The sequence below is a fragment of the Chamaea fasciata genome, unplaced genomic scaffold (genome assembly GCF_029207755.1).
Source record: "Chamaea fasciata isolate MVZ Bird 193981 ecotype frontalis unplaced genomic scaffold, bChaFas1.0.hap1 SCAF_10, whole genome shotgun sequence".
Lineage (NCBI taxonomy): Eukaryota > Metazoa > Chordata > Aves > Passeriformes > Sylviidae > Chamaea > Chamaea fasciata.
Genome location: NW_027094095.1, coordinates 15,395,093 through 15,414,963, shown reverse-complemented (window position 1 = coordinate 15,414,963; position 19,871 = coordinate 15,395,093). Strand labels below are relative to the sequence as shown.

Here is a 19,871-nt window from a genome sequence, read left to right as displayed (position 1 = left end):
TGATAATGCAGCTGGATCAGCCAAACGGGTATGCATGAGAGTCAGTGGGCTTTACTGGACGGAGCAGCCCCCATTTTGTTCCGGCACTAACAAATCTTCAACTATTCCCAGAAATAAGCTAACGAAGAGTGAAATGGAAACTTCCCACCCTGGCCGGAGGCCCTGTAGAGACCTGCGGCCGTGGAGGAGCTGCCGCAACCCCCGAGCGCGTTTCCCGGGAGCGGAGCGCCCCGGGGCAGCAATGCCGCTCCCTCCCTCCGGCCGGCGCAGCGGCCCCGCGGCTCCGGCCAGAGCCCGGCACAGCCCGGCCACAGCGGCGGGCGGAGCTGCCGGAGGTGCCACCGCCCGGCTCGGCCCGGCCCCGCGGCGCTGGAGCCGAGCCCCGGACGGCCGAGCCCCGCCGAGCCGGCTGCGCCCCGGGCCCGCCCGCCGCCCCCGCGGAGCACGGCCCGGCCCGGCGCGGCGCGGCGAGCGCGGCCATGGAGCGGGGCGGGGGCCGGCGGCAGGTGAGCGCCGGGCCGGAGCGTGCCCGGGACAGCGGCGGGCACAGGGCGGCCGGTGCGGGGGGCAGCGCACCTCGCCACAGCAGACAGCTGCCGGGGGTTCGGCGCTGAGAGTGCGAAGTTACGCGCTTGCTGAACTCCCCGCCCTTTGGAACTTGAGTTAATTTCACAGGAAGTTTGTTTTGTTGTCTTCTTGAACTTTTCTCTGTTTAGGACTCTGGAGATAGTATTTCTGAACGACAGGAATGGAGACCAGTCATTTACAGAAGGTGCACAGACACTCTCTGGCTGCTCCTCTTCTGTCTTTTCTGGGCTGGTTTGGTAAGCGCGCATGTTTGTTTGTTTGTTTCCTTGAAGGACGAATCAGATCCAAAGTTAATGGGGTTCTACATAGTGTTACACTAAATCTAAACTGAAATTGTCACGGGCACGGGTCCCCGCGATTGCCCAGGGATAGAACTTACCTTTGTGGTGGTGCAGTGCTTTATTGTGGTGTCTGTCGTGCTTCTAAGATCTGCCCACATGCTTTAGATCCCATATATACACAGGGCTCTGTTATTTAGAATTCGCTTTTTCGGGTAAATCAGTCCAGCCTCAGAATGGGCTCTTTATTCTACTTATCCATTGTAGCCTTGATATCTTGCAACATGTGTCCACCTGATGCTACATTAAGTCACTATCTTAAAAGAGGGTGCAAGCTTCTGGGAGAAGGCTTTGTCTTTCTAAAGCGTGAATGGGGTTTTTAATGAAATGTCTCAGTCTACTCAGGATTATTGTAAATACATTTTTTAATTCCATGCATAGTAAATTTTCAAATGGAAGCTGATGCAGAATACTAGACTTTTTGAATGCTGTATAAATGGATGGTGAACTTTGTGAGCAGGATAGGGTTTTTTTACCTGCTTTCCAATGGTAAGGATTTAGGATTTTTCTTTGGTTTCTCTCACTGTTTTTATTGCTCACTTACTGTGAAATAGCTTATTGCATACATGTATTTGTTTTCTTGTGTTTGGTCTTATTTTTAAAACATTTAAGAAAATGTAATTGCACAAATTTATTTACTATTCACATAGTAAAAAAAAAAATTAAATCACATTAATAGCTCTGTGGAAATGGGTATCATGGCCATGTGCAGATACACCCCTGCAGCTATTACTCTGTTACTTAACAATATTTATGGCTTTTATCCAGCATTTTGCACTTAAAAAAAAAAAAATCAACTACATAGTGGGCCCGGAATGCTCATATTTAAAGGAAATACCAGAATTCTTCTAAAATCCGGTTTCAGTTGAGTTAGTGCCAGCTTATTTCTTGTTTTCCTTCTGAGAACATTTTAATTATTAACAAATACTTGCTCTGTAAACAAACTGGGTCTGGAAATATTTTGCTTTTGTAACAAATCACATCCACAAGTAGTACGTTAGCTTGAATTGAGGAGTCTCTACAAAGATGTCCATACAGCATTAACATGCCCTCATAATTTTAAAAAAAATTCTGAACTGGTTAAGACTGCAAAATAAGAGTCTGCTATAAGCAAAAATGAGATTGCTCTCAGGACTAAAGAAGCACATTTGTACATGTTTGTGTATGAGACAGGTTTTTGCCCAGATCTAATCTTTAGTCACAAGTACTAAAAGTAGAAAAACAAACAAAGGCTCTAAAGCTCAAGTAAGAAGTCAGTTGTGCTGGATCTGATGTGTACAATCTGTCTTGAGCACATCTGATATTCAGCTATATTCACTGAAAGCAGCAGTGGTTAATGTGGGACTGAGAAGTCTTGCTGCTGCCAGCAGCTGGCACATAGCCACAGAGCTTAGTGATTGTCCTTGGTGTGTGTGAAATGTAACTTGCACCCCATGGGACAGAGGAGAAGCTTGCATCACTGAGTTCTTCAGTAGCTGGAGTGATGAGGAGATAAGCCTTGGGTAAAGTATTACTCAGGACTTCACCAGTTTCATAGGAGAATTGCTGCTTCTTGGCACTTGCAAAGGTTCTTTCCAAGGATTATTTTGGCCCTCACAATGTACAGGAGGGTTTAAGCTGCATTCCTAGACAATGTGTTTTGACTAAGGATTGGTGCTACTTGGCCAGCCGAGGTACTTAGCTGCCTCTGGGGTTTACAGGAAGATGATCAACTGGAACTTTGATCTGACAGCAGAACTAAAAGGTCAGGGCAGTGGCACCTAAGCACAGAATGTGGCTTTCTCGTGGTTTTTCACATGTGTTAAAGAGTGCTCCTTCCTGAAATTTCAGGTAATCTCAATTTTAAACATATTTTCTGTTTAAAAATACCTCTGATTAGATTGACTAGCAGCTTCAAGGGCCCATCATGGCAACAGTTATATGGCAGCCCAAGTGTGTCTTGAACGTCACCCTGTAAAATGAGATGCGGTGAGCACATGAAAAATCACCATTTGAGTGATCTTGCCTAGTGACACACATGAACATCACTAGGGACAGTGTTTAGCACATTAGTAATCCTTTCCTCTTATTTTAATCTAGACCCCTTTCTTTCTTCTCCTGTGTTATTCTGCTTAATTTATATACTTTCAACAATAGATGAAGGAAAGCTCTAAGGAAGCAATAGGGCTAAACTTGCCCATATAACTTGCTCTGACCTTATGCAGAGGGTTGAATTTTAGATTTAACTGTTTGTAACCAGAAGGAAAAAATGTATGACTTTAAAAGAATATTTATTGAATGGGAAGGAAAATCTATGGTAGCATGCTTCCACATTAAAAAAATATTTTAACAGATGTTTATCAGTGGCTATGCTGTGGTGGCTGGTGCTGCAGAAAGACTTGTGCTTGGATATGACAGCTTTGGGAACATATGTGGTCAGAAGAACACTCCTGTAGAAGGGGCAAATCTTTCTGGATTGGACATGACTAATAAAAAGTAAGTAAATCAGATAATGTCTAAATAAATCAAATGTTTGAGAACTTAGTAAAATGCACATCTTCTAGCTGTCAGTCATATACATCTATGTATCTATACACCATTGTATTGAAAGGCAAAAAAGGTGGGAATAGTGCAAAAGAGTGAGTGAATTAAGAAGTTAAGATAGAATTAGAAAATCTACCGGATTGTTATGCTTTATGCAGCTGCCTTCTTAAAGAGGATCTTAAATGGGGCATCAGCCAAACAGGCAGTCATTCCATAGGGCAAATCTTTCTACTTAAGGATGTTGCACACTGAAGTTCCCAGTCATTCCACTGACTCCTTTGGAAAAAGTTTCACTTGCTTTGTATCACTTTAAAAAGATGGAAAGAGGGTTCAGAATTTAAACTCATAAAAACCCAAGAAAGCTTGTTTTTTGAGAAGAGGATCTTTTTTTCTTTCTAGGTATGTGTTCTTTCTGAATTCATGCAGCCTGGAAATACAAAGCCTCAAAATCAGTTCACTTTCCTTGTGTGTGTCAAGTTGTCCACAACAGCAACTCAACTCTTTGGAAGATCTCCAGAGTTTTGCAAGGAATAATGGTGTGCCACAGGGAATATGAGTACCTTAGTGTATCTGTAGAACAGTTGAGCAGCTTCCACTTCATTTTTATTATGTTTCTTACACTAGGGAGTAATATCTTACCATTAATTTCCTGAACAGTTCATGGTAACAGAAAATAAAATGTCTTGTTTCTGCTATATTTCAAAACCATAGTTACAGCTCTCTTATGCAAATTAATGAGTTGTTCAATAATTCCTGCACAGTGCTGAGATTATGTAGCAGAAAACTGACTGCTGAGAATGAACTAGTGAAGTTTGATGGGGGTGCTAGTAGGTGACCAGGGTTTATATGCTGTTTGAGACTCTTGTCCAATTGGTTCCTTTAAATGTCATTAAAACTACAGTGGAATTATTAATTCCATGAAGACACAAGTGGATTTATCCTTCTAGACATCAGATCCCAATATTTGCTATTCCATTTTATGGTAGTTTAACCCCAGCTGGCAACAAAGTACCACACAGCCACTCAATTCCCAGCAAAACTAGGACACACCTAGAAATTTTATTTGATTCTGGTGTTCAAGATGAAAATGCTGTCAGAAGTAGTTGTTGTGTCAAAGAGACTCCAATTCGTTCATGTTCTACATGTAAATAAAATAATCTGTAGCCAAAGCCTTATTTCATGGGATATGTATAAACTTCATATGAATATTAATGAATATTAATGTGAATATCCATATGAATATTAATGGTATTTTTGTTGGAGGTTAGTATCCCATTCTTTTTTAGTTTTGATTTTTTATTTGGCAGGGATTGGTATTTAAATATTTGTTTTAATTTAATTTTGGAATAGTTTGACATGATTTTGTATGTGCAGAAATCTGTAAACACCTGTGAGATTATATAAGTATTTTAAGTCTAACTAAACCTAATTGCATTCAATTCCAGCTAAAACTGCTTGCATGTTCACGTCAGGGCACGGAGAGGTCTTGCATTTTGAGTGGCTTGAATGTATCCAGCCTTTCTTTCTTTCTTTCTTTCTTTCTTTCCCTGGAGAGCTGTCTAATGGAGCAGAGTGTTGTTAGCAGAGTACCTGGTAATATTTCACGTAGATCCCAGCACAAGTTAGGTTTCTATATATATATATGTATATATATGTATATTCTAACTCTGGAGGACCTAGTTCTATTGTAGCTTCCATAGTTTCAGGTTTTCCTCTTATCCTAGTAAGTAAGGATTAGTAGTCAAATGGTACTGTGGAACAAACATGGTGCCTGCCCACCAGGAACATAAGTGGTAACTGTAGTTAGGTCTAGAAGGCAAAGATTCTGCAGAGATTGATTTAGATTTACTCAACTACCTAATTTGTTATTCACATTCCTGCTGGAATATCAGGGATGAAAATGGCCTGCTAAGGCATCATCAAATCAGAAGTGCAAACAAATGTGTTAATGTGGTTTTTCTCTCAATTTTTGACTAATTTTAAGTTAGTTTTTTCTTTTTTCTTTCTTTTTTTTTCCCCCCCTTTTTCAGGTTCTTTTCTTTGCGTTTACAACCTGAATGTTACCAGTTACACACTTAATCCAAAGGCAGCTCAGCTGTGTCCCACACTGCCAGTTCCACCAAGGTAAGAATGACTGGGTACTTTACAACCTCCTTGAGTCCACACAGCTTCTTATGGATTGTTACTTTCTCACATTTTGTATTTGACTTGATGCTTCACAGTCAAGATGGTTTTGCTTCGTTTATTTATTTTTTTGCCCACATATCCTTACAAGTTCTTTTGTATGCCTGTGAACATGCCAGTGTCCTGTCCACAGAATAAACAAAGACTGCATTCCTTCCATTCCTCTACCCTTTAGAGAATTTTCCCCCTCCAAATTAGGAAAAAGCACTCCATACGAGGAACAACTTAGCGACTGCATAAACTTTTGCTTTCTCACTCAATGACAAGGATGTGGTCTTCTGCCTTGCTTCTCCTGAGCCCTGAATTTTCCATCAGAATAATTTTATAGCCAGATGGCTTGATGCACAGATCCGTGGATGTTGCTGTCTTTGTCAAATCTGGCATTTGTGAGTCAAAATTCTTAAACCCGTGATTTGAAGTTCCACTGTGTCAGGAAAATACAGCAGAGAAATGGAGTCTGTGTTTGCAGAGCTCTCTCATCTGCTCTGAACGGCAGAAAATGGAAAAACATAGTGAAGACTGCAGAAGACATCTAAAAACATTACATACAATGGATCAAAGGACAGCATGTAAATTGATGAAAAGATATGGCATGTTTCGCTTATTTCCTCAACTTTCTAGGCCTTTTTCAGTTTTTCAAGGAACTCAGCAAAGTTATTCATCTTGCACAGTAATATTACATAGTAGAAGCAAAGCTAGTTAGTGAAATTTTTATTTGTTGATAACAAAACCTCTCCTTTTCAGGTATGAGTATGCCATTGACTGCTGTAAAGCAGAGCTGCCAAAGTGGGACAGTAAATATATGCAAGAAATTTGGCTGGGGGTGCCAAATAATTTTGTGTAAATATTTGGTGCCATTACTTGTACCTTGTGAGCATTGTTTTGGTGTGGCTTTTAGAATGCTTAAATATCATTAAAACAATACAAGGTGTTTGTGATCTAGAATTACCTACAACAGCATAGATTACAGCTATGTTAGCATGAACTTTGTTTTTACATAAACACATGGGAGCAAGGCAGGTGAAGCCAGACTAGAATGGGAATAGGAGCTATGTGCTGATGGTGGTAGTTAATGAGAGAGTTATTGATTTCTTTCCCCAGGCTGATCTTGAATGGATCTGTTCTGGTATAGTGATAAAGGCATGACACTATTAGGAGCTTATTTTGCAGAAGATACTTAAAACTACTCTTTATAACAGAATGCTCTATGTGGAGAGTGGCAGGATGGATCACTGTAGATTTTAAATTGTTTGTCCAGTAATTAATATTTTTTACCACTTTTGTTTTTAACCTTTCAGTAAGTCCTTTCCATTATTTAATCGATGTGTGCCACAAAATCCTGAATGTTATTCCAAATATGCATCTGTCCTAATAAGTATGGTTAATGAAATGGATGTTTTTCACCGAATTCTGAGTGGAATATTGGCAGGAAGAAATACTGTCATAGGACTTAGTGTCCTTGCACTAGGTAAGGTTATAAGTAAAAAAGTGAATAACGATATTCAGTTTAAAGGTTAAAATGTTCTCACAAGTCTGTATGTTTAATTCAAAAGTGAACTTTTTTTCATATTTTCTGGGCAGAATTATTTTTAAGGAAGAGTGATCAGGTTTTATCAGGAGGCATTTAATAGACTCGTGAAATGCAGATCTCTATCAGATTCTGTGTTCCATGACATGGTTATATACCTCATTTTAGGGGACTGTAAGAAATTGTTGATAAAAAAATGACATCAGCATGAATACTTGAACTTAACTCTTACATAAAATGTTATTTAAAAGCTAGTATTTCCCATGGTGAAATATATCAGCTGTAAGTTCCTTATTATTTAAGTTAGAGGTGACTGTGTGCTTTAAATGTTAAAAAGGTTGCTAGCTTACTAAATGCTGTTGCTTTTAAGATTACTGCTTAAAAATAAAAGCCAAAATTCTACAAGAACCCTAAATTTATATTTAAAATAAAAAGGGTTGTAACACTCACATTTATCTTATGTATTTTTCAGCCTTCTCTTTGATACTGGTTTTAGCCTTCAGATTCATTCAGACCCTCCTCATCCATACTCTGATTGCACTTGTTGTGTTTGGGTTGTTGTGTAAGTATATTTACTGTTTCATTGAAGCATTAGCAGCTGAACAAACAGCTATCCTCTATTTCCATGGCCATCCTCACAGCTCACCACAGTCATTTCCAAGCTGAGGCCTGCTTGCCTTTTGGTGTCAAGGCCTGGCTGTGCTCTTCCAGCTGCTGGGTGTTAGGATGATGGTGATGTTTATTGTTTTTATAGATGCCTAGAAACAACATTTCTTTTAGCAAATGAATGCAGTTATGAAAATGCTACTGTTTCAAAGAATGCTTAGTGAACTCTTTTACCGCCTGCTTTGGGAAGGGAGAACCATAGGAATGTGTCTGGCTAAAGCTTGTCATTCCATGAAAGTTAGCTTTGTATCTCTACAATGAAATTACATGCCTGAGCCTTAGGATAACTGCAAGAAATCCAAATGCTCTGCTGCGGTTTTACCTCAGACTGACAGGCCACTCTGGGAAGTGTCTCTGTGATCACTGATCCTGTGTCTCACTTTGCTGACAGTATTCCTGAGCTGAGTGTGGGTTAGTGGGGAGGGCAGGAGAGCAGGAAGGGAGGCTAGGCAGGCATCAGCCTGCCAGCAACAGCATGCCCTGCCTGCCCTCACACTGCTCTGCTCTGCTCAGTTGTCTCAGGTGTTCTCTGGTGGCTCCATTACGACTACAGGAATGATCCCAGCACTGAACTGGAAACAGAAAAGGAAAATGCAAAGTTCCTACTTGGATATGCCATCTTCTCAACAGTAGTTACTGTAAGTAGCATTTTACCCTAGGCAATGGCAGAGGCTGTAACTTTAAAACTTGAACTACAGTGTTGTGAAGCAGTAAAAATAATTCCTAATTCTTTTCAAACTGGAAAATGAGAATAAATTCTAAGATCTTCTTACATTCATTCAAATACGATCATAAAATCATAGAATGGTTTGGGTTGGAAGGGACCTTAAAGATCCCTAGTTCCAACTGGACTTTTAGGCTCCCATCAAGACTACAAAAATAATTTTATATCTTCATTTTGAAACTTGTTTGTCAGCTTTGCCATACTTCAACCCTGTAAAAACAGTGTTAGTGTTGTTTGTTTAAAAATGCGAGAATTGTGTTCCATCCCCATTTTGTTCTGCATCAGCTCACTGGAGGATCATGCTGAATAAACACAGGGGCACTGGCTGAGTATGAACATGAGATCTGTGGATTTATCCCACCCTGTCAGGAGGAGAAAGGGGTGGCAGATCTTTCAGACAATGAAAGGGGCAATGAAACACAGGCAGCAGTGCCTAGACTTCAAGTTATGGGGTTAAACTCTGGGTTTTTCTCACTGACCTTGTTTTACAACAGAATAACTGAGTGTGGCTTGCAACTTCTTACGTGATTTTTTCGCTCTGATGTTGCAATGTTAAAAGGAGCCATTGCTCAATTTGAGGGTACAGTCAATTTGTACTTCATGAGACATTTGTCAAAGTGATTGTCCTGTTGTCTTAAATACGAGCAAGATCCATATGGAATTTGCCAGATATGAACAGTCTGACAGTTTACAGTGACAAATACAAATGTGTCACAGATCAGATTTTTTTTTTTTTTGCATCCTCTATAAGTTATGATCTTTCTACATCTGCTGATACTAAAGAGGTAAGAAAAAGTTTCTTTGAGTGCTTGTGTATTCTGGTACAACTGTGTGCTGTTTGCAGAACTGTGGGAACATCCACTGCTGCAGGTTATGCTTCTCTTCAGAGCTGGTAGCTTTCTAGAGCAGGCAAGAAAACTAATGAAGCAACTGTCACTGGTTGTATTTATTGTTTTAAAGATTTCAACCTCTCTTTTAATTGCTGTTCATAGTTCCTTGTCACATACAAAGAGCTGGAGATATTGTGGGCTTTTTTACTTGGGGTTTTGCTATTGGCGGGTTGGGTTTTTACTTTGAGAAGACAAGAATTTATTTAAATAAGTTTTCATTTTATGTCTGCTTTGCTCCCATACATAAATAGCTAACAAATAGTTTGGTTGTGGACTGGTTTTGGTTGTTTGGAAAGGACTGGTTCTCCTACCACTGTCAAAGTGAACAGTGGCAAGCTGACCTGAGTAGAAAGAAAGTTTAAAAGTTCATGACATGCAGGGTATATGAAAGTAATGTGTAGTGTGTAATGTACATTTATGTTTGCTATAAAGCAAAACAGACTGTTTCCATTAGATGAATGAAAGTTTCATGGTTCCTGTTTTGTTTAAAAAAACAGGAGCAACTACTGCAGGAAACCAGATTTTAATCCACAGGCTATTTGAGAATATAGGCAGTGTTTTGGGAGGATTTTCTTATGTGTAGTCAGATTGTATAAATTGCTTTGCTGTCATGTCTTTGTGAAATCTGTATCCTTTGATCCCACATTAGACAACTCTGATAATTTTCTTGAGGTAAAACCCCCAACAATTTGTCTTTTTATTTCCTGTAACAGGTTGTTCTGCTCTCCCTTATATTTGTACTAAGAAAGAAGCTTCAGTTTGCTGTACAGCTCTTTCGAATTGTTGGTAAAATCATTGGCAGAATCCCTTTCCTCATCTTCCAGCCACTCTGGACCTTTCTGATTCTCATTGTGTTCTGGGTATTTTGGGTTGCTGTACTACTTAGCTTAGGAACTGCAGGTAAGTATATGCTTTTTGTGTTTTTGACTGAGTGCTATCCATTTCCTAAGTTCTCTTCTTAAATGTGGAACCTCTTGGTGTTGGTGTACAAAATGTGGGCTAGCATTGTTACATAGCTGAGTTACTTGTTATTTTTATTTGATTTAATTTCCCACGTTGGAGTCTTCTACAGTGCCCTTTTGCTCCCATATGTGGACTTGAGTTTCATTCTTTCTCATTTATTTGCTAATAGATGGTGGTAGGTACAGTATATGTTTGGTGTACTTAAATGAAGAAAGTAACAAGAAGGGGGAGACAGCTTTTAGTGCAATTGTGACAAAATGAGGATATTCATCTCCTCTGACTATAAATGATGTTGACTTGTCACAGAGGCACAACATTGCTTCCAAGCAGTAGTTCAGTGACAATTGCTATCATTTGGACTAGTGCAACAGTATTTATAGATTAATCCAGTGGTTCTTGCAGTTGCAAGAGGAGGTGCTCTGTGGAAAGAGTCAAGCACTATGAAAGATCCGGCAGAACAGATTTTTAGTTTGAAAATTGTATTACTGAGGGATATACCACTGTAAGATCTGTCTGATTGAACCAGGGTAATTTGGATGCTGTCCCTTGGCCCAGAACCATGCCATCAAAGTGAAAGAGATGTAATCATTCTGTGGAACATCACCCAAAGAATTGAAGCTAAACTCTGTGTAGCTCTGGGGATAACTCCTCATGTACACATCAGCCTCTGCCCATGAAAGCATTAGGATTTGGGGGCTGGTATTTTTTAATTTTAAACTTCAAGGGCCACTGTTAGGAGCCAGTTTTTATCCTTTGGGTCAAAGCTGATGTAGAATTAATATGGACAGAGACCATTGTTTATGGGTTTTCTCTGTTCAGAAACTTGGCAGTGATTGCTGAATGGGAAACCAAATGCAACCTAATTCTTCAAATGCTTGTGTGTTACTGTTTTACATTGTGTTTCCACCACAACTTGAGACAGTGGCTGCAGTAACTTCTTAGGACAGGTTTACAGATCACTGCTGGGCCAGGAAAGCCTCCAGCCTTTCCAGAGCTGAGCCCATTTGGCAAGGCTGGCTGTTTTCCCTACCTCTATGGATCAGGTACCTCACTCCTCTTCCATCACAACTGCTTCCATCTCAATTAATTCTGGCCCTTTAGAGAGAGACCAATTCACTTCTAACATGAACAGCTGTCTGAGTCCATGCTGGTATTGCAAATCAAACCCATTCCTCAGGCTAGACTGGAATCTGTTTCCCTCCAGCTTTCACTGGAGAGTAATGCAGATTTTCCAGTCTCTGTTTCTGCTGCCTTGGGTAGCTCATGTCTGTTGGAAGTTGCTGCTTGAGGCAGCTGCTAACCCGCTTCTCCTGCAAAAGGGTCAGACCTAGCATGGCCAAATGTCTGACCTGCAGTCTATTTGTGAATTGTTCCTCTTCACTCAACAGTCAAGGTAATGCCCTTTGCTTTAGATGCCATGGATATTCCTTCTCCACACTGCTTTGAGTTAGATTTTCCCAACACAGAAACAGCATCGTGTGCTGGACACAGTTCTGTGTTGTTAGTTTTTCTGCAAGATCTTTATGCTATTTATGTACGGATCAGACAGGCAGCAGTAATTTTGAAACTGGCCTTGTGGGGTACCTTATCTCTGCTTCAGACCATGCTTTATAGAAAGGAGCATCTCCCGAGCTATCAACAAACTGTTCATTTCATGCACCTGCTTGGATCAGATACAATTTAAGATAAACATTAACTGTAGTAAATTTAGTAACAGAACAATAGAATTAATTATAACACACTAATTTTCTAAATATATAATTAACAAGAACTATGAGAGCAAATATTACATCCTTGATGTTAAATCAAGCTGATTGATTCATAGTGCAGCACATAACTCCCAACTACAAGGTATTTTATTTTTTGTCTTCTCTCTAGCTTAATAGGAATGCTGATGTTTCCAGCAAGTGATGCAAACAATACAGTACAGGGGGCAGCATAAGCTTGCTGCACAGCAGTGATGATAAAGTTTCAGCTTTGAAAGAATTGACTTCCTCAGGTTTAGCATAAGAAGTGAAGGTCATTCCCAGGCAGTTAACTGTCAATATATTGCTTGTATGAGCAACCTAGTAAAACATAGGTTTTGATGGAGATATTCTGGCAGAATATTTTTAGTGCAGATGTCAGTCCTTGAAAGATGTTCCTGTTAGAAGCATGTTAATGTTAGAAGAGTACGTGTGCATTTGGTAAGTAACCCAAATCAGTCTTAGATAAAACTAAGCACCAGTGCCGGCCGGAGGGTGCCGCGGTGTATTCGGCTGTGTCTCTGAGTGGGGTGGGTGCAGTGTGTGTCTCGGCCGTGTCCGCGGTGGCGGTGTCCGCGGTGGCGGTGTCCCGGCCGTGTCCGTGGCGCGGTGTCCCGGCCGTGTCCGTGGCGCGGTGTCCCGCCGTGTCCGTGGTGGCGGTGTCCCGCCGTGTCCGTGGCGCGGTGTCCCGCCGTGTCCGTGGTGGCGGTGTCCCGGCCGTGTCCGCGGTGGCGGTGTCCCGCCGTGTCCGTGGCGCGGTGTCCCGGCCGTGTCCGTGGCGCGGTGTCCCGCCGTGTCCGTGGCCCGGTGTCCCGCGGTGTCCCGGCGTGTCCGTGGCGCGGTGTCGCGGGGCTGTCGGGCGCTCCTGCCTGTGGCCGTCCCCGCAGCAGCAGCAGTGCCCGCCAGGGGGCGCGGCAGGCCGCCGGGAGGCCTCGGGCCCGCCGGGCCGGGGAGCGGCGGGGAGCGACGGCCGGGCCGGCCTCCCGCTGCTCGGGAAGAGCCGGCGGAGTGCTCATCCCGGCCTCAGGCCGAGGGGACGGGACAGCCCGTGTCGGCAGGACTGCTCTCTGGATTCCCAGTCCCCTGCTCTCCCTCAGATGTGTTTTGTAATTCAGATCTTGGACGACCAACGCGAAACGAGATTCGGTATTGAGGACATTCCATTAGGTTGTTTTCAAATTTCCAGCCCAAATATGAGTCCTCTGAAATGCTGTGTGTTAGAGCAGCTCACCATCAGATAAGCTGGGGGTTGTTCTGATGTTCTAGGATGACATGTCCACGCATTCTGTAATGACAAATGCATGCAGTACTGAAAAGTTGATAATGCACTGACAGGACACTTTTATTATTTGTTTTCTCCAATTGTCCTGTAAGTGGAAGACATTTCTTTTTATTTTGAGTTTTGAGGACCTTTTGCACCACTTGAGAGTACTAATCTGAAGATTTCCAAAGATATGCTTTCTTTTACAGAGCAATTTGTTTTCCTCATTGACAAATAGTTGCCTGTCTAGGATTCAGCTTGTAAAATACAGGTGGTGATTCTCTTGGGTTTGACAGTTTGACATTTTCTTCTCACAAATATGTTTTCTGGGGCTGAGCAGGCTGTATTTTAAATGCAAATATACCAAGAAAGCTGAAAAAATGAAATGTTTAAAAAGACACTAGTCTTTTGTCTAATACAGAAAGATGGGTAAACAAAATTGGCTTGCTGCTGTGCTGCACCTGCTTTTAACATTTTTCCATGAATCTGCACTAGTTATACAGTATTTGTGGTGTCTCTGCATCTCCGTGGTTCTGGAGCACTTGATCCTCACTTCAGCTGTGGTGCACCTGATCATTATGCGACCATGCAGGCACCTTATTTACATCTCCTCCAAAAGTTAGTGTTACTGTGAGGAAAAGTACTAACTTCTTGGGAGCTATAGAAAGCTATAGCCTGCACTTGAAAGGTGCTTATGCACATGACTAATTTGAAACACATGGATAAACCTATTAAAATCAGTGGGACTACTTAGGCATTTTAGGGCAGGCACCTGCCTAAGTACCTTGGTAATTCAGAATCTGTCACAGCAGTAGAGTCTGAGCGAATTCCAGACCTAGAAAACTAGGAGAAATGCCAAGATTTCATGAGAGTTTAGGTAGCACAAGCAGTGGCACCAGTTAGAACCATTAGCTGGCTAGGAATGGAATTCAGCTGTTATTTGGAAAAGCTGATATGTCTTAGTGTTACTGAGTTTTATTGTTGCTAATTTGTGGGTATTTCACTGCAGAACTGAAGTGGCCGTGTGGCACAGCAGAGCACGTCTTTCAACTTTCCAGAGTGCAGAAGCTGTGAGGTCCACATGGTGTAAATACTGTGGATGCAGGATGAGAAGGTGGTGTGGGTTTTTTTGTGTAATGAAGGTGCATCCTACAAGCAAGTGAGCAGCAGAACTGCCACATAAAGCTGTGCAGCAGCAGCTGCAAAATGAGCAGTAAAAATGTATTTCCTGCAGGGGCCTTGACATTCCAATTACAGTCAGGTAGCTTCCCTGTAAATACTTTTACATGAAAAAACACTAAATAAGATAAAATAAATTCTGTTGCCGGAAGTACTAAGATTCAGTGTATGATTCCAGAACCTTTCCTCACTTGGCAGTGGGAGGAGCACAACATATTTTCATGTTAACAGGAACTGATAAACAGGCTTTCAGTATTTTCTTGTCAGTGGCTCTTTGTTTTTGTTAAGGAAATTGCTGGACTAGACTTCCCAGGAATTTTTGTCTCTTACAACCACCTGTTGCTGCAGGCATCAGCAAAACCATGCAGCAGCAGCAGCAGCTGCCAAGTTAAGGAGGGACATCTGACCTAAGTCAGGCAGTCCCAAAATGTAGCTGAAGGTACTGCACACACCCAGCACTGACTGGTGCTGTGCTGGCTGCCAGAGCAGCACTGCGCTGTGAGTCCAACAGGGAAATTCTCCTGGGTTCTGCTGCAAACACTTGGGCCTGTTTGCATTGTTAACATCACTTCTTTTGAAGTATTGGCAGCAGATCAACACTTGTACTGATCAAAGGCTCCCAGATTTGGTGATTCAGATGTAGGGACTTCAGTTCTTTACTGATGTTGTTGATGTTATCACTAAGACTGTATGGTACACTGGGAAGATTCCTGATTGTGTAATTGGAGAAAAATATTCTATTGACAGATTAAACTTTATTTCAGGGCTTTGTTGAAAAAGTTTAGTTTGTATGAACAGATAGATCATAGTACAGTGATGAGGAAAATGGCATATACTTTTCTCGACAGCTCATCTAAGATAGCTTTAAAGTTTATCTGAGATGCTGATACAGAAAAATAGCTTTGCATGTGGTTCTGTTGACAAAATTATCCATGTCTGGTAGGCCCAGAAGGCATGGAATCAGACAGAGCTGTTTATATCGTTAAACAGATTTTTGTGAAATAACAAAGCTAGTTTACCATACCTGACCAGCCAAGTGATCAAAGGTGAACTCACACGTGGCTCTGCCTGATTTCTGTGCAGCTGAGCACAGCACTGTGCACATGGACAAATACAAGGTTGTCCAGGAAAGACAAAGCCATTGCTGTTGTTACTGCAGGTGGTTATTTCAGTAGGCTGATAAAAAGCAAACAGAATTAACTTGCCATGTGTGCATTTATCAGTCTTCATGACAACACTACAGAAACAAAGCTTGAAAAGGTCTGTCTTGGAAAAAGAGATGTCCTGGTGGATTCTATGATGGAAAATATCCTTAATTCTGCTACCAAATGGCATAATGTCTTTGCATGAAAATGGAGATAGGACACCTTGTATCTCACGGGCATCTTGTTTGCCTAAGTTCCCTTAGTGAGGGCTCTAAGCCATGGATAATGGGCATATTTGGCTAGTTGTATGTGCTGCAGGAAAAGGCAGTCTAGGGCCTCTGGAAGAAATATGGGAAATGAAAAATCTCTTAAATTCAGAGTTATAAAGTTCCTCACTTGTTTTAATGACTTAAGTAAATTACTATATCCTCAAAAACTCCCCTTAAAAACCCCTAATTTTTGCAAACTTAAAACCAGGGAGGCACAGGATGGGGAGGAATAAATGATAGTTTGTGAGAAGAGGTCTGAGTAGTAGCTTTTTAAAACCATCAAATTGCACTTCACAGACTTAAAATTTATTTGAATTTATTGGAACCACAACAGTATTTCTATGAATGACCAACAGTACAGCACTGGAGAGAGCTTACCTGTTCAGCCAATATTGTTAACCTCTCAGAACAGAAAATATCTAGAAGATATATTTGCATTTGTGTACCCATGTAGTGTTTTTTTTTATCCTTCAAAGCACTTCAAAAAAATGTTGCAGTGGTACTATGGGGTAGATGGATTTTTTTTTTTAGTTTACAAACAAAAGGACCTTGCTTCTGAAAGCTTAAAAAGCTTGTCTTAATCTGATGGTAATGCTGAAACAAATCTTTACTGTTTCTTTTAGTTTTTCTTGAGTAAGGATTCTGTGGCTGTAGAAAAAACAGGCCGGAAAGGAAGCATTTCCTACATAGCTTTGTGTATGTGGTAGTTTTGAACCTGAAGGTGGTGTGTTGTCCTGTAGGAAAACACAGACTCAGAGAATCATTTAGCTTGGAAAACACCTTTCAGATCAACAAGTCCAGCTGTAAACCTGACACTGCCAAGTCCACCAAATGAATACATGAAGTATTAAAGCTGAAGTTATATTGCTGTTTGAGCAGTAATAGCCAATTCTGTCAAAATAACTTAGTTATTTCTTTCATGGAGTTGGAATTAGAAACTACTCACCTTCAGAGATTGTTTTATTTGGTGAACGTGTTTCTCTTTAAGGTTAATGGACTTTAGACTTGGTAAAATTAGGGGGAAAAAAAAAAGGCATGTTAGGAACCTAGAGACCTTTTACTAGGACCAAATGGTGCTAATGCCATGATCCCCTGACTAGCCTTCAGAGTCAAGTGCCACAAATGGAATTGCACGGAGAAAGGTCTGATTGTTGAGGAATCTGAGGTACCCCCACCTTTTGTGAGAAGCCATCCATGAATATGGAATAAATTCTGTTAGTAACAGAAATGGAAGGAATGTTTTTAGCTTGAATAAGTTAATTTCTCCGTGTTCCTAGATACAGTAGTAACATTGGAGCATGTACTACCATAGAGATGTCTGCTTTTTCCCCCTCCCCTAGAGAGCCTACATTTATGTGCCTGTATTTTGCACAAAGATTGCAAAGTGTAGAGAACAGAAAACTAATGGCCATGGTTCTGATTAGTTATAACAATTCAAATACTTATTTTGCTTTGCTGAAACAGTGTGTTACATATCCTTCATATTTTTTTTCATTCTTTCTCTTCTGCTTCTTAAAAAAAACCCCTAAAGTATTTCATAACTATGCATTTATTTAAAATTTGAATAATGAAAATTAAGATTTCAATTACTTCTGAACTATTTGATTACTCAAGTCTTGAGTAATGTCTTCTCAGATAGCTTTACTAATATGTAGCTTTCTTTCTTCCTCTATTGGTAGCTGTGTCTCAATCCCAATTTAAACACAATCTTTTGCTTTTCATGAGATTTTATTTTTCAAAATCCAAATTGAATTGTAAAATGCTGCTTCTCTAACTTTATTATACTGGATGGAATAAAATAGCATGTGCTTTATTTTTTTTGTAACTTTACTGAAGAGAAGTTAAAAGAATATGGGCAGAAGCACTTCTATGTACTTTGTCCCTGTCCCCCTTCCCCTTTCCCCCTTGTCTGGCATGTTCTAATAATACAATGGTGTAATCCCAACTTCAGGTACTGCACAGTCCACTTCGGGAGGACAAGTAGAATACAGAGCTCTGTCTGGAATTAGCTACATGGCATGGTATCATTTCCTTGGCCTTATCTGGACTAGTGAATTCATTCTTGCCTGTCAGCAAATGGTGATTGCTGGGGCAGTGGTTACTTGTTATTTCAACAGGTGAGTGCAGAATTTCCCCTTGATAGTTTTGGGGATTTTCCAGCATTTACTTACAATATTTTTCTAGGAAAAATAGTCTCAATTAGACTGCAAGTTTTGTCAATATCTGGAATACAATTTACTATAAAGTAATGTTGCTTGTTGCAAGATTTTGAGTAAGATTTTACAATGTGCGTGATATTAATGTGACTCACCCCTGCTGCTGGAGATGCTGGGCCAAACTGAGCCTTGATATAAGCCATTAGAGCTCTGTTGGCTCTGGGGGAATTACCATTCAGAAGGCATAGGCTGCATTGCACCCTTTTCCAGGAGACTGTATTAGCTCCAAATGAGAAGCAATATATTGTTCCTTGGTAATTTCATGTATTCATGGGCAGTTTGACCTCTTTGTAAGTGTTCATCCCTGCTTTGGGTTTCCATTTGTTCTGCCTCCATAACTGCTTGTCTAATACTTTTTTCATTCTGAGCAGATATTTTCAGTTAACTATAAATGCTTTACCACTGTAAAGTGTTTAGACATGTGCAAACAAACTTCCTTGAATGTTTTATAGCCTGGAATGTAAATGTGGAGGAAATGAGGAAAAGTAAAATGAAACTGAATTGTGTTTATGCACTCATTGTAGGGGAGGATTTAAATCTCACAATGTGTTGTTGAGTTTTTTGACAATGAAGCGAGCATTTTCCTGACAAAATTTTTCCTCAAGAGTATTTTATGAGCTCTCTCATCCTCAGTGCTCTGTTCTTCTATGGCCAGTGATGAGATTTTCTGGTCTGTGAAAAACACTGGCATTTTAAGGCATTTCTTCATTTTGTATGAGAGGAATATCATAATAACCTCAAATTGTTGAAAAACTAACCCTTAAGGAAGGTGATTTGAGATTGAAGTGGGGAGCCTGGCCAGAGAGAGCCTGGGAGCACTGGTGGTGACTGCTCAGGGCCATTTGGCTTGGGCAGCTGGGAAGGATGGCTTTGGCCTTCTCCAAAACTTAGGTAGCAGGGTTCTGTGGGTGGTGTCCAGGATGTATCCTTGGGTGTTTCAGTCATGGATCAAGAGGCTGCTGCTGGAAGGTCTCCAAATGGTGTGTTCCCCACTGCCCAGCAGAGACACCAGCACAGGCTCTGCCTGTGGGACTGGCTCCATGGGGTTTTCCTGCAGCAGCCAATGGAGCTGTGCTGTTCCAGCCAAAGCAGCAAGGCTGGAGGATTCTAGGAACTGCAAGTGCTCACCCCTGGTTTAAGCACTGTTTTATCATCCCATGCAAAAAGTCAAGGCAGGAGGAGGTTTAACACGTGTATCAGGAGCCTGCCCCTGAGCTAATTAACTGCACAACAGTTGTGCCACTGAAATGGTGCTTAGGGAAGAGCAAATAAAACCTAAACTGTTGCTTTTATAAAGTTTGAAATCTTTTTGAGAGAGTGACATAGTCTCACCCTTCTATTTTACATGCTATAATAGGACCTGAAAAGGGAAGAACTCTCATTTCTGACATCATCTCTTCTTTTACTACTGAAACTCTGAAACTCCCACGGCTGTGCTGCTGTGGACAGTGAGGTGCTCTTTTCTTGTGACCACAGTGATGCATCTCAGTTTTAGCAGCTGAATGCTGAGGCACTAAAGGTTCATTTAAATTGGCTTGAGAAAGCACAGGAAAGTAAAGTAGTTCTGCTGAGTTCCTGGGCTCTGCGCTGCAGTGCATTTTGGTGCAATAACGACATAAGTCCCCAAGGCAAAGGCACTGTCCATATCTTGT

General features: G+C 41.1%; 1 protein-coding gene across 4 annotated transcripts in view; it reads left to right on the top strand.

Moving 5' to 3' along the window:
• The first annotated feature begins 374 nt into the window (after positions 1-374).
• SLC44A3 (solute carrier family 44 member 3) overlaps positions 375-19,871 on the top strand; it is a 39,714-nt gene continuing 20,217 nt past the window's right edge. For 2 of the 4 annotated variants that reach the window (XM_066192412.1, XM_066192414.1), the window contains exons 1-10: positions 375-506; positions 717-824; positions 3,259-3,401; positions 3,849-3,985; positions 5,480-5,573; positions 6,932-7,101; positions 7,634-7,723; positions 8,341-8,465; positions 10,155-10,341; positions 17,955-18,120. In XM_066192412.1, the coding sequence (XP_066048509.1) occupies positions 480-506; positions 717-824; positions 3,259-3,401; positions 3,849-3,985; positions 5,480-5,573; positions 6,932-7,101; positions 7,634-7,723; positions 8,341-8,465; positions 10,155-10,341; positions 17,955-18,120 (1,247 nt within the window). In that variant the 5' untranslated portion in view covers positions 375-479. The remainder of the gene's footprint in view (positions 507-716; positions 825-3,258; positions 3,402-3,848; positions 3,986-5,479; positions 5,574-6,931; positions 7,102-7,633; positions 7,724-8,340; positions 8,466-10,154; positions 10,342-17,954; positions 18,121-19,871) is intronic. The other 2 variants (XM_066192415.1, XM_066192416.1) reach the window with 2 other exon arrangements.